The following is a 14,652-nucleotide window of genomic DNA, read 5'->3' as shown; positions in this document are numbered from 1 at the left end:
GGAAAAAAAACCCCTCAACCTCTGCCTCTCTCCATACATAGAAAATTATTTAATATTCCTTATAGATGTAAACATAAGATCCAGAAACATAAATCTCCTAGAAGAAAACAGAGAATGTCTTTACAACCTTGGGGAAGGCAAATAGTTCTTAGATGGAATGCAAAAGGCATTAACCATAAGATTAAAAAAATTAGTAAATTCAACTTCATCAAAAATTAAAATTTCTCCTCATTAAAGACATGACTAAGAAAATGAATAGGCAAGTTACAGACTGTGCAGGGGGAGAAGAAGAGATAATTACAAAGCATATATCTAACGAGGCACTCATATCTGAAATATGAAAGGAAATCCTACAAATAAACTACGAAAAAACAAATAACCAAGGTAATAATGACAAAAGGTTTGAACAGACTCTTAAAAGAAGTTGAGTGAATAGCCGGTGAGAATGTCCAAAGTACTCTGTGTCATTAGGCATCAGAACAATGTAAATTAAATATCACTGTAAGTTATCATTTCATACCCATCAGAATGGCTAAAATGAAAAAGACTGACAAGATCAAATGTTAGCAAGCGCGTTAGAAGTCTCATATATTTCTGTTTGAATAATTATTTGGCAGTTTCTTATGAAATGTAATACACATCCAACTAATGGCTCAGAAGTTCCTCTCCAAGATAACTACCCAAGAGAAATAAAGAAGAGGATAGTAGTGATGGTTGCACAGAACTGTAAATGTATGTAATGCCATTGAATTGTGTACATAAAAATAGGTAAAATGCTATTTTTTATGTTATATATCTTTTACCATATTAAAAAAAACACTTGAATTTTAAGTGGTAAAATTAGATCACCACAGATCTGCTTGAGAAAATTACTCTGCAGTAACATATAATGGCAATATAATATAACAATATAGTAACTGGGGACAGCAGAAAAATATATTTTTGTTTTTAGATATGCTGAATCTAACATAATGGTGTATTACCAAAGTGGAACTATCTGTTGGAGCTAATATGTAGTTTGGACTTCAGAAGATACGCTGGGGCTATACTTGGAAATCATCTGTGTGTATATGATAAAAGCTGAAAGCATGGCTAGACTGGGGGTTTAGAAATGAACATGTGGGAGATAATTAATAGAAAGAGAATGAGAGAAGAGATGACAACAGAAGCTTAGGGGAACACCTGCATTTTGAATATATTAAGAGGAAGGGGAAACAGCAAACCCAGGAGTAAGTGTGAAAAAGAGGACTAAAAACAAGTTCAATGTCATGTCATAAAAGCCAAGAGAGAAAATGAAACAGAGGGTGATACAGAGTGATGATGAGTGTCAAATGATGCACAGATCTGAGACTAAGAACAGGCTATAGGATTTGGTTGCTAAAAATAAATTAGTAACTTTTAAAGGAGCAGTTTCTGACTATAGAATTATTTTTCAAACATACTAAGGACTAAAACAGATGATTTTTGTGACTTCCATAAGATGGTGAATTACAATAACAGCAACAACAAAGCTTTTTATAACACCCAGTAATTTGAATCTACAAATTCTCTACAATTATTCTTTTCATGTTCCCATTAACATGTCTAAAAATGTATAGATGTTGTTGGCCACAAATTAAGTTTCAGAAAATATTAAAACTATTAAAAACCATGTTCTCTGACCACTATAGAATAAAATTAGAATAGAGTAACAAAGAGATAACAAAATGTTCCATAATTTGGAAACAAAATGTCTTTCTATATAAACCATGTGTTAAATAAGAAATCATAATGGAAATTAGGCTATATTTAGGACTGAATGAGAGTGAAAACATTGTGTATTAAAATTTATAGAGTAGGACGCTTGGGTGGCTCAGTCAGTTAAGCATCTGCTTTCAGCTCAGGTCCTGATCCCAGGGTCCTGGGATCGAGTCCTGCATCGGGCTCCCTGCTCAGTGGGAAGCCTGCTTCTCCCTCTGCTTCCCCTACTTGTGGGTACACTCTCTCTCTCTCTTTTTCTTTCTCTGATAAATAAATAAATAAATAAATAAATAAATAAATAAATAAATAAATAAATAAATAAAATCCTTAAAAACCGTATTAAAAAAACTTATAAAGCACAGTCAAAGCAATATTTAGAGGGAAATTAATAGCTTTAGATGTTTATAAAAGAAAAGAACAAATATTAAGAAAAACGAGCTAGGTGTCTAATCTTAAAAGTTAAAAAATCAAAGCAGAAAAAAACACAAGGGAAGTAAAGAAACAACAAAACATCTGAAATTAATGAAATAGAAATGTAGAAAGTACTAGAAAAGATAAAAATATCAAAGCTATTACTTTGACAAGACTAATAAAGTATAAACTTCTGAAAAAACTGATCAGTACTAAAAGAAAGCTTAAATGAGCAATATAACTAATAAGAAAAGGACTTAATTTCAGATACATTAAATTTTTTAAAAATTTTAATGATATCGGGCGCCTGGGTGGCTCAGTTGGTTAAGCAACTGCCTTCAGCTCAGGTCATGATCCTGGAGTCCCGGGATCGAGTCCCGCATCGGGCTCCCTGCTCGGCAGGGAGTCTGCTTCTCCCTCTGACCCTCCTCCCTCTCATGCTCTCTGTCTCTCATTCTCTCTGTCTCAAATAAATAAATAAAATCTTTAAAAAAAATAAAATAAATTTTAAAAAAATAAAATTTTAATGATATCCCTTAAAAACCTTATGCCATAAATTTGAACTCTTAGTTTTCTATAAAAATATAATAATACAACTAGTTGAAGAAAAAAATGAAAAACCTTAAAGAAAATCCATTAAATCAAACAAAAATCAGTATTTAAAGTTGTGCACAGACAACACAAACCAAAATATGAGCCCAGATGATTTCATAAGGGAACTCTACCAAAGCTTCAATGAATCAGTAGCCCAACTTCAATCTTATGGAAACTGCAACAAAGAATAGAAAAGAGGGTGATTCTCCAGCATGTTGAGGTTAGTATAATCTTGACAGCAAAGCCAGTCAAAGGATGTCAAAGAAAGAAAAGTGTAGGTCAACCTAACTTAACAATATATATGAAAGATCCTAAATAAAATATAAGCAAAATGGATCCATAAATTTGTAAAATCTAATCAAGTTGTACTAACAAAGCTTTAAGAACAGAAGATCAATGAGAAAATTCAACACACACACGCACTTGTACACACAACTAACAGAAATAGATGCAAAATACACTAAGAGAAAATCAATGACAATGCAGAAAAAACATTTGATAAAACTCAACACCCGCTCATCATAAATACTCCTAGAAAATTAGGAATAGAAGGAAATTTTCTTAATGGGATAAGTGCCTACAAAACACCTACAGCAAATATACTTAGAGGTAAAAATTTTAAGGCATTTCCTTTGAATCAGAAACAACACAGGGAGCCTGCTCTCATCACTTTGTTTCACATTACACTGAAGCATTTTCCAGGGAAACAAGACAAGAAAAAGAGGGAAAGGTTGTAAGAACTGGAAAAGAGGAGCTGTAAATTAATATTCAGGAGGGTTCATTCACTGATAAATATTCATTGTGCACTTTAATGTGTCAGGTTCCCTTCTAGGCACTAAAGATACAGCAGTAGAAAAGAGAAAAAAAATCTTTGTCATTCTAGAGAATACAATGGTTGCTGGATAAGATATGCAAAAACAAATAGGGTTTCCTTAAACCTGCAAACAAAAATTTAGAAACTGCAACTTAGTCAATGTTTACTCAACAATTTTTACTCTCTTCTATATTGCCTGACACTATCATGGGGGTTGGACAATGAAGAACATAGAGAATGTTCCTCCCTTTCAGGATCTTCTATTCAAGAAGGAAAGAGAGATAATAAATAAGTAGACATAAAATGAGGTAGTGATCAGAGGAAAGAATAATTTAAGGAGGGTATTATTTTTTGGTAAGGTAGCCAGGTCACATCTGTAAGTTTTAAATGGATGCCATTTTCAACAGCAATAACCAAAAAAAGGTATCTAGCTATAAGACCTCTATTTAAAAAATGTGAAAGTTTAACAAAGGACATAAAAGAAGACCAAAATAAATGCAGGGATATTCCAAATTCAAGAATATGAAAAGTCAATAAAGATCCTTCTAAAAATTAATGTATAAATTCAATGTAATTCCTGTCCAACCAATAAGTATGATTTCATTTATATAAAATATAAAACAAAAAGCAATACTATGTAGTGTATATGGAGATATATAGATATAGATGCTATACATATTATACACACATAACATAGTATGTATAGTAAAATTATAAAAACATGTATGGAAGTGATACATATGCAATTCAAGATACAAGTTAACTCTGTGTTGAACAAGTAAGGGGGACTTTTGCTGCCCTGTAACATTTTATTAATTTAAAATTAATTTTTTTAAAGATTTTATTTATTTATTTGAGAGAGAGAGAATGAGAGAGAGAAAGCACATGAGAGGGGGAGGGTCAGAGGGAGAAGCAGACTCCCTGCCAAGCAGGGAGCCTGATGCGGGACTCGATCCAGGGACTCCAGGATCATGACCTGAGCCGAAGGCAGTAGTTTAACCAACTGAGCCACCCAGGCGCCCCTAAAATTAATTTTTAAAGAAACAATAATGTAACGGTTAAAAAAAAACCATAGAGAAAGCGTATGCAAACTATTCTTTTTTCAGAAGTAAATGGAGGGAGTTTTCGCTGAGAAGAGGCAAGACAAGATAAAAAGAAGAAAGAATGATCTAGAAAGACCATAGAGAAGAAAATGTCAGAAAGGGGGGGAAAAAGGGTCTCGAGAATAGAAAACTTACTTCTCTACTGTGTGTATTTTTCAGTCAGTGCTCAACATTGTGATTTCACATGATAAGTAAGTAGAGTGCTCTCCTAGGGCTCTGTCTCAGCTAATGGATTAGGATGACAGACCACCGGTCTGGAGGTTCTGGGCACCTCAAGCCCCTCTATGGGACGAATGTATCAGGCACACTTCCAAGCATTCACTGCCAAGCATAGGGCTGGAACAAACAAGTCATACTTGCTCTACCATTGCTTCTCAAGCCAGATACTAGCTTTGGTAGGTCTCTAGCCAAACAGTGAGTCTGTGGCACCCATGATCCCATCAAGGTGAGTTACTACAATATAGATTGTCTGTATCGATAGTCCAGACACAGCTTTAGCAGCAAACTATGATCAGAAACTTAGTAGCAGAAGAATTCAGGAAAAATCCTCCTCAAGCTAAGCAGACTACACATTTGTCCTTACCCCCATTGTCTTCCTTGACAATTTACTCTTTATAATACAAAGTTTCTATCGACAACCACTTCTGGCAAGCAATTGTTACGAATCCATATTTAGGATGACTGCCACGTTTAGCACTTAAATTCAGTCTTGATTTCATTACCCATAACATTATCAATAAGGTGAAATATGCTGAAATTGCTTTGTTTTGGTTTGGTTTTATTTCTCAGAAAGTAGGAAGGGAAGAGAGATCATTTGTCTCCACCGGTGATTTACATGAAATCAAATCTAAACCTTTCTGCTCAAAAGTACAATACGTGGTCCAGCAGCTTCAACACCGCCTGAGAGCTTGTTTAAATGAAGAATCAGGACCCACCAACCAATTAAATCAGAATGTAGATTTTAGCAAGATCCCACGTGATCAGTATGTACATTTAAGTTTGGTCCAATGGTCCAGAAGATTACTAAGTGAAGGTCTTTTCTGTTTGAGTACTGCACTGGTATAAACCAGTGCCAAATCATAGAAAAGACATTTTATTAAAAAACGAGAGTAGGATGATACAAGAATCAAATTAAACTTTTTAAAAAGCTTACTGTTTTCTTGGAAGTCTTTGTTTTAGGCCAGTACATTTTATAAGCAAATCTACCCTCTTTCCAAATACTTTGGCTGAGATCTCTTAGTAAAAATATGATGGGGAACAAAAATAGTACAATCACTGTTTCTCATTATCCTATTTTGATTCTTGAACCAAGATCAATCACTTTCGAAAAGCACTCTGCAAGCATAAAATATATTTTCTGTTAATTCCTTTAAATATCTATTTTACAAAAAACTCCTTTTTAGATTCTATTTCTCCCCCCCCTCCTTTTTGTTACAGATTCAACCATAATTTCTCCAGTTTTTCTCCTTACTCAATTTCACCACAGTGTCCACAATCCAAACCCCGTGGTTTTGAACTTGACATATTCCATATGCTTCTCACACAACCCAGGGGCATGCATGTTTCCAAGCACCCATCTGGATACAGTTTAGACCAGGGCAGAAATAACTCACAGGCCTTGCCATAAACCCCTTCTCATTATCCTCTACATAAAGAGAAACATCTTGCCTTCTACAAAATTTATTTTAAAAATAAAACTCAGGCAAGTAACACAAAATAATCAAAATTAACTTCTTATGGACAATAAAGGAAAAAGCTGAGTCGTTAAGATTTGTCTATATGATAATTAGGATTTAGTGTCCGTTCAACAGTAAAATGAACGAAACTAGCTTTTTGTATTTATCTCCTATCTTCTAGAAAGAGCTCAGCATCATCCATTTGGATTTAACCGTGAACTGCCACACAAGGTATTTTAGAAACGGCAGAATGAGATAATTTAACATTCACTGACCATCTGGTATGCATCAACCTTGTGCTATACATTTTACATTTGATATCCTAAACTCTAATGGTGGCCTTTACATGTATATGATTATCCCCTATAGATGGAATGAATCTCTAGGTTTTAAATAAATAGCTTCTTGGCATTAATTTATTAGTAACTCGTCAACAAATGGGATGTCTGTCTTAAACATTCCCTGTACCTGGCTCGGTTCCTGTCACTCACTGAACATCAGATTAGTCAACAATGTGAATGTGGTAGAGACTAGAAAAAGACCAAGAAAGAAGCCTTGTTATTTGGCAATTAGGAGTCCTCGTAAGCCACGTGAAGTGCTTTGGACTTTATCATAAGAACAATAATCCTGTTTTATTCATTATTATGTATAAAAGCATCTGGCCTGTGAGTCACGTGTGCTGACTATGTGAGCACACAATAAGGGCTTAAAAATACTTATTGGATAAAAGAAGACATATATATCAGGTGAAACTTATATATATAGATAGATAGATTTCTTCCCATATAGAACTTTAAGCTTCTAGTTAAGACAAAAACGAACAGAAACTTCTTTCTCATGTGGCAGCTTAACCTCGCATTGCCTTCCAGGCACTCAGAGGGTGTCTTTGTGTCAACACAATGCCACTTGTACCATGAAGGGGCACCGTCTGATTGATGGACTGAAAGAAAGCAACTTCAGGTGTTTGCACGTGGTCCACGAATGGGACTGTTCTTGCATTTTAAAAAATCCTTTCTTAAATAAATAAATAAAAATAAAATCCTTTCTTGATGCACAGAATGGCATGGCTAGGAGAAGGGGCAAGACTTTTTTGAATAAGGCCGGTGTCCTCAAAATAATCCTCTTCTCTGAAAGGTAAGTTATGTATTCTATTTCTTCAAAAACAGAATTAGAATCCAAAACTATGCCCAATAATATGTGATATGATATAATAAGTGACTTTTAATTTAAAATGGCAATTTAATTACCAAAATCATTTCACTCCATATTCGTTGACTCCTACCAGTACAGTATATCACAGGTGACCTCTCTACTGACTCATCAAAAAGGCTCATGTCACTTACCATGTGCTTTCGAAAAACACATTATTGTTGTTAATATTTATTCTAGACCCCTCTGAATGTGGCAGGATTCTACTATTGATTCCATATCCATAGTCCATATTCAAACAGTCTTACAGTTCAATTAGGAACATACCAGTGATTTTACAAACCAACCATTAAGTTCCTGAAAACTTCCAAAATCATTGTTCTGGAAGTAGAGCAGAAGGTAAGATGGATTGGGGTATATGGGGAAAGGAAGGCTTCATTGTGATGGGGATTTCTGCTGGAAGAAATAATGTTAGTATTTCTCTGTAAGACTCTAAATGTGTCTAGTTCAAAAAAAGATACAGTTACTGTTCTCTGAAAATAAACATTCCACAAATTAATGCAAAGAGCATAGGCATATCTTCCTCATAATATTAGGCAGGGCTCTAGAACCATTCTCAAGAGAATTTTAATGCCATTTATAACCCAAACTATGACTAAACAGAGGAAATTTGGAAACAGACTTCCTAAAGTTCCTACCAGGTTCTCTAACAGTTGCTTGGACACACATGCTGTTAGTTGTCCCTTATATCAGTAATCGTGCTTCCTTCCTGCAGACTCATTCACACTGAAACAATACACCATAAAAAAAAAAAAAAGGATTTACATAAAAGACAGCTGGAGCCGGTTGCCAGGGGAACTGACAATGTTCCAGACACATTCCACATTAGAGGGATAAACTTCCGGGTAGCCGGGGCTGTTGAAGATGCCTTCAACCATGTGGAAGGTTCCACCACAAGCTGGAAGAAAAGAGAAACAAAGTGAGTGCCAGAGCAAAGACCGAATGCAAGATACAGTAAGATGAAGGAGAAAGAACATGGGAGGAGCTTTAGCAGCAGCAAAGGATATCCTATTTCCTTTTCCAATTAAAAAAAAATCCATGTCATATATCATCAGGAAAAGATTGTGAAGACTGAAAACTGTAAGCCACAGGATATGGTAGGTCAGAAGGAATCTCTGTAGTTTCTCTTCTAAAAGCCTTTTCTTGCTGTGAACTATAACTTTATGTAATAAAAGACATATTTTAATCCCACAACCCCTCAGTATTTCTGCCCAGGATGATTTTCGATGCTGGCCTCGAACAGAAGGCAGTATTCCAGCTTTCCCCTCTCCAGAGAACACAGAAATGCAGACACAGATCTTCCAGGTGTCCTGTGCTTTTAACTGCTAATAACGAGGAAGCCGGCAGCTGACCAAAAGCACAGCCCCGGCTGGCAGAGCCAGCACTGGGTGGCTCCTCTCTCGCCTCCTGCCTACATGCCACCATCCATCCTGCCATGGGTGACAACACCCAGACCTGCCTGAGCCCAGCGGAGAGGCCAGGGAGATGGGAGAACAGTGCTGTCCATTCATAAGAGATGCCAATGGACACTGTCGGTCAGGGGCTGCCTTAACAGACGCATCATGAAGGGAGAACACTGATCGTTCCAAGATCATCCCAACCCATTCTCCCTCCTTCCAGAGCTCACTATTGGCAGCATAAGGCAGAAGAGCCAAGGTATGGAAATATCCCAAGCGTCCGTCAGTAGATGAAGGGACAAGGAAGATTTGGTACAGTTTACTACTGCTAGAATTTATAACAAGTAGGTGAATCTAAATTGGAAGACAGTAAGGTTAGTCAGAAAGGTGATCTCGGGAAACTACCTTCCAATTCTGAAGGTGTAACAGTCCCAAATAACAAACCAAGGATGTCTACCACGTTTCCCTTAACCCGGTAGCGCCACTGGCTACCTTATCTTACCGGATGATGATGCAGCATATGTGGCATGGAAACCTTCGGAATTCGCTTGAGAATCAGAGACGAACCTCAGCGTCAGAGCATGGCTGAAGGAAGTGATGGGATGGGGCATGGAGGTGCCACAGTAGCGGCCTAAATGACATCAGGACAAGGACAGTGAATGACACGTAGCACAGGCTGCGGTTTCTAGTAACCACGAGAGACTAAAGCTAAGAAGAAGAAAGCACTACTCGGAGAATTTAAAACAGGGTTGGTGTTTGAGACAATGCCTGAGAATTAAATACAAACTATGAATACAAGTATAGGAGAGACGATTTATAAACATGTTGAAGTGTCTACGGCCATACCACCCTGAACGTGCCCGATCTCGTCTAAACATGTTGAAGAGCATCAGAGGGAGGTAAGAAACGTGTAGATACCTGGCCCCAAATGTAACTAGTGTTAAAATCTCCAGCACAGGAGGGTCCCACACAAAGACATGCGATAACGCTTAAAAGCAATGTATTATAGCTTAAAAAAAAAAAAAAAAAAAGTGTGGATGCTGCAGCCAGAATACATGGGTTCAACTCCTAGCTCGGCCATTTGCTAGCTGCACCACCTGAAACAAGTCGCCTGAGTTCTCTGCGCCTCAGTTTCCCCACTTGAGAAAAGAGACTATCAATAATAATGAAACCTCTATTATAAGGGCATGAGGATTAATGGGGTTACTATTTATAAAGTTCTTAGAATAGTACCCGGAACAAGTTAAGTGCTAAGTAAGTGTCTGTTAAATAATATACCCTCATCTTTGGTCAAGTGCTCACAGATAAATATGCCAAGTCATACAACCAGGAGTGCATACAGCAGAAAGTATTCAAGTGCCCACTATTGTCTCAGGCACTGTTCTGGCCACTGGGAATAAAGCAGTGAGCAAAACAAAGTCCCTCCTCTGATGGAGTTTGTGCAGGATAAGAAACTTGTATGACGAAGTTCGAATATGAGTCACTCACGAGAAAGTTTAAATAACCTGAGGGCATTTTACTTGAAGATATTTCAGAAACTAGATAGCGGCAATCTTTAATTTTACGGGGATGCCTTACAATCAGAATTCCAGTGTGTGGGTTGCTTTATTTTTTGCTTTTATTTATTTATTGTTTCATTCATTCATTCATTCATTCATTCATTCATTCATTCATTCATTCATTCATTCCTCTGTTGCTTCTACTGAGGACAAAACCAGAAGAAACACTCGATCTGAATAGAAGAACTGGTCATATATTAACAAGAAATTTCTCACAGAATGCTATCGTATGCCAGGGACTACATTTCACTGCTATCTGAAGGAGCTGCAACTTTCAAATTAAAAGGCAAATACATAAACCATTCATGTCCTTGAATATGAACAAGCTGTGTTTCTTGAACCCCACATTAAATCCTGCTTTCCTACCCTCTAATTATTTTTACTTGGCTTATGCTGCCCTTGGTATCCACTGGAAATGTTCTAACCTGGAATGACAGCATATGCATATGTCAATCTATAAATAAAACCCAGCCAGGGCCACAGAGAAGGGGTGAAAGCTGCCGTACCTCGGAGGGGTGCATCATCATAATCACCATCCAAAATTTCTATAAAGTCTTGTGTACACGTTGTGCTGCTTTCGAGTCCAAAGTGGTCAAAGGAGAGGGTAATGTGGTTGACTGTAGGAAAAGGAGAGGAGACTAGTATAAAGTCCTGGCAAAAAAAAAAAAAACATTCAGGGAGAGAGATTTTACCTCTGATCACTTACTATGCTGGTTCTCCAGCAGGGAAGCATCGCTTTTGGTTCCTCTGAAGAATGACAGAATCAATGTTTTTTGAAAATGCCTGTAGAGTTTGAAATGCTGGTAGTGGTAAATAAGAGGGCCCTTGGGTATGTTCCTTCCATGGAGACCACAGGGAGTGTCTTGTTGGAATATATGGTCTTTACACCTTTTATATCAGCCATTGCTGGGTTCCTCTCGGAAGCACTTTTCTCAATAGATTAGTTTGCTGACTTGTAAATGAGACACTCTTAGCTCGCTGGCATGCAGAGCCTCGCTCTCTTCGCTCTCTGGTTCACTTGAAGGCCAGAGCTAGGGCCCTAGAGGTTTGTAGTCATTTATAAAGAAAGTTTTGAATTCCTTGCAGAATGGCAAGTGCCTGGGTGCATTTTTCTTTTGCTGTTCTTCCAAGGTCCCTAATCTTCAGAATAGGATCTTTTCCTACTAATGTCTTTGAACCAGTGAGATCTTTCATCTAAATGCTTTACAACTCATTAGAAATTATCCTTACATGCAAAACTGCTCGGCTCAAGGCAGGGGGCTTCTTTATGGAAGGCTTAGTTTCTGGCTTGCTGGCAACTTTCTTTGGCTAAGGATTACTTCACCATCCCCCAGATCATATGCATGTCAATAAAGACATTCTTTTGTTAACTCTTAACATCCCTAGGAGAAGTGGTAGAGAATATTTCACTCAAATTCTTCATTTTTTAGATTAGCTAAATGGGGCCTCATTAGCTTAAGTGATTCGCTTATTGTCACAAAGGTCATTGTAATTATAAAGAACTTAATGCCTTTCCTACATTATGTCTGAAGTCATAAATTTTTCCTGAAAAACTGAAGGAAAGGCAGGACTCATCTGAAACAGGATACATATGGCCCCAGGGTCACCCTCTTTGCAAAGTATTTTGCTCTGAGTCTTTAGGGGGTCTCCTCATTTTCTCTGTCTCTCAAGTATGGACAGTAATACTTACCACCAGGTTGTTACCAGGTCAAAAGAGATTCTATAATTTTTTAAAATTATTATGTTATGTTAATCACCATACATTACATCATTAGTTTTTGATGTAGTGTTCCATGATTCATTGTTTGCGTATAACACCCAGCGCTCCATGCAGAACCTGCCGTCCTTAATACCCATCACCAGGCTAACCCATCCTCCCACCCCCCTCCCGAGATTCTATAATTTTTAAAAGAAAATAATGTAAGCACTTTTAAAATGTTTCTTCCAGGCTTGTCCTAGAATTTTTTTTTAATACGGGCATTGCACCAGAGACCAGGTTTTACAATTAGCTTCCACTTTGACCAAAGATCAATATGCTCATGGCATTGCACTCCCAAACTATGAGTTATTAATTTTTCAGTCTATGATTCTTAGTATTCATTTGGTCATTTAGCAACTGTCCTGAGTGTCCACCACACTCAAGTCACAGGTGTCAAAAACTGTTTATCAATTATTTTTGCTCACTCCCAATTTCGCATGCCTGTCAATACAGCAAGGTTGTAGGGGGGTGTTTTCCCCCCTTCGTTAGGCCTTGAACCTTAATTTTTTTTTTAATTAAGAATAAACAGTAAAAATTACTTTTCTACCAGATTAGGAAATGCTTATTCTCATGCACATCAGGAATGGGAACTTCCACGAAAAGAAGAGGAAGCCCATCAATTGTTAGCACCAAGGAGATAAGAACATGAGTCACAGATGGACTTTCCCACAGACACCATCCATCCCGGATTCCTTTTCTTTTTTCTTTTTGTTACTTACAAGGAGGTTGAGCTTGAATTATCCAGCTGCAGTTCTGATTGTTTGGATACTTGGCAGGGAACAATGGAGAGGATATAGTATCAAATGAGTCGGTGAGGATGTAGCTTCCACAGGCTGAGAAACGCACAAACACACACACAAACACACGTCAGGTACTTTTGATATCTACAGACTGTACAAAACAATGATTTGATGAGTAAAAACATAAATGATTTTCTCCTATTTCTGAAATGCATGCCAAGGAAGTACTCTGCCAAGGAAGCTGCACATAAACCATGAGAAAGTAGAAATGCACTGTATGTTTATAACAATATTCTTCAATTGCAGGAAGTGGGGAGTGGCAAAGAACAACAGATTAAATGGCTATGAATTGCCTGAATCATTCAAACAAGACTCTGTTATTGATTCACTTACTCTACCCACTCATAAATTATAGGGATAACCTCTTTATGAGCAACTTCTTTTTTTTTTTAGGAAAACAGTCAATTGAACAAGACTGCGTAAGGATGGCTATGTATTATCAGAGAAGTACAAAGCTTTGCAGCAGCGCAGAAAAGAGAGTCTGCGGCCAGCTGGAGAGAATAAGGGCTGTCTCACAGATGGGATGGTAGCTGAAGGAGGAACCAGGGCTGGGGAAGAGTAGTCCAGAGAGCTGGTGGCCTGGGCTGAGACACAGAGGAGGGTCAGGCCTGCAACTACACAGACTTGGCTGAAGTGTGGCTCTCTTGAGGGCTGTTGGAAGTGATACTGGAAAAAAGACTGGGGCAGGTTCCAGGGCCCTTAGGTAACATCTGAAGGAAATGGGGCTCCATTCCCTAGGCAGTACGGAGCCGGGACAGATCAATGGAGCGCTCAAGGGCATGACCACAGTGTAGCTTTTGTGAGCTGACTTTGCAGGAAGATGGGGAAAGGGTGGGTGAGTTGGAGGAGGCTTTATAATAATCCAGTGGAGACCTACTGAGGACATTGTTTACTCTGAAGCAAACCATAAGTAATTAATTAAATGAAAAATGAAATTTGTTCAGAAACTATTCATTTCTTCAGGGAGTGATTGATTTATGCATTCTGTCTTGTTCCAAAGTCTACAATGCATCTTTGGGACACCGCGATCCAGAAACCATCCCTAGGCAGGGCTCTTTACTATAGGATACAAGCAAGCCCTAAATAGACTAAGTGACTAAATGGCCCACACTTATTTGAAATGACAAGGACCAGCTGAGTAAAGCTCAGAGCCACATTGAAGCTGACCAAAAACTCCTCCCGCTCCAGGTTCCATCTCTGACAGTGGGATAAAGGGTTCATCTCTAAGAATAGCCAGATGAAAGGCAATGGGTGAAAAGGTGGAGTAGGATGAACTGAGAAGTGGTGATTTAATAATGAAAACAATGGAAAACACCACTGATTCCTCAGGTGGACAAGGGCAGGACTCAGAAATGAGGGCACCATGGACCTCAAGGGATACAATATGACTCTACATTACAAGCAAGTCTTGTCATTTATGGAGTATCTCCTCCCAGCATAAAATCTTGGATAAATGCTAGATAGTTTATCTACTAATGAATGAATTTGGATACTTTTTTTACAGTGACTCTTGTATTAAAAATACTTTGAAGTATTATTCTGAAAGCTTGCTTGAGAGATACACAGATCCAAAGGAAGTTAGCTATCATC

The 14,652-nt window shown here is 37.7% G+C and overlaps 1 protein-coding gene across 1 annotated transcript in view; it reads right to left on the bottom strand.

Annotated features, from left to right (window-relative positions):
• The window catches only part of CUBN (cubilin), a 264,463-nt gene that overhangs the window by 105,481 nt on the left and 144,330 nt on the right, over positions 1-14,652 (bottom strand). The window contains exons 33-36 of the mRNA XM_045874338.3: positions 12,982-13,095; positions 11,010-11,120; positions 9,447-9,575; positions 8,313-8,445 (exon numbers count right to left, since the gene is read on the bottom strand). Coding sequence (XP_045730294.1) covers positions 8,313-8,445; positions 9,447-9,575; positions 11,010-11,120; positions 12,982-13,095 — 487 coding nt within the window. The remainder of the gene's footprint in view (positions 1-8,312; positions 8,446-9,446; positions 9,576-11,009; positions 11,121-12,981; positions 13,096-14,652) is intronic.

Source organism: Mirounga angustirostris, unplaced genomic scaffold (genome assembly GCF_029215605.1).
Source record: "Mirounga angustirostris isolate CCGP_5_RB_7025 unplaced genomic scaffold, mMirAng1.0.hap1 SCAF_5, whole genome shotgun sequence".
NCBI classification, from domain to species: Eukaryota; Metazoa; Chordata; class Mammalia; order Carnivora; family Phocidae; genus Mirounga; species Mirounga angustirostris.
Note: the sequence above shows the minus strand (reverse complement) of the source record. Positions and strands in the feature narration are given on the sequence as shown.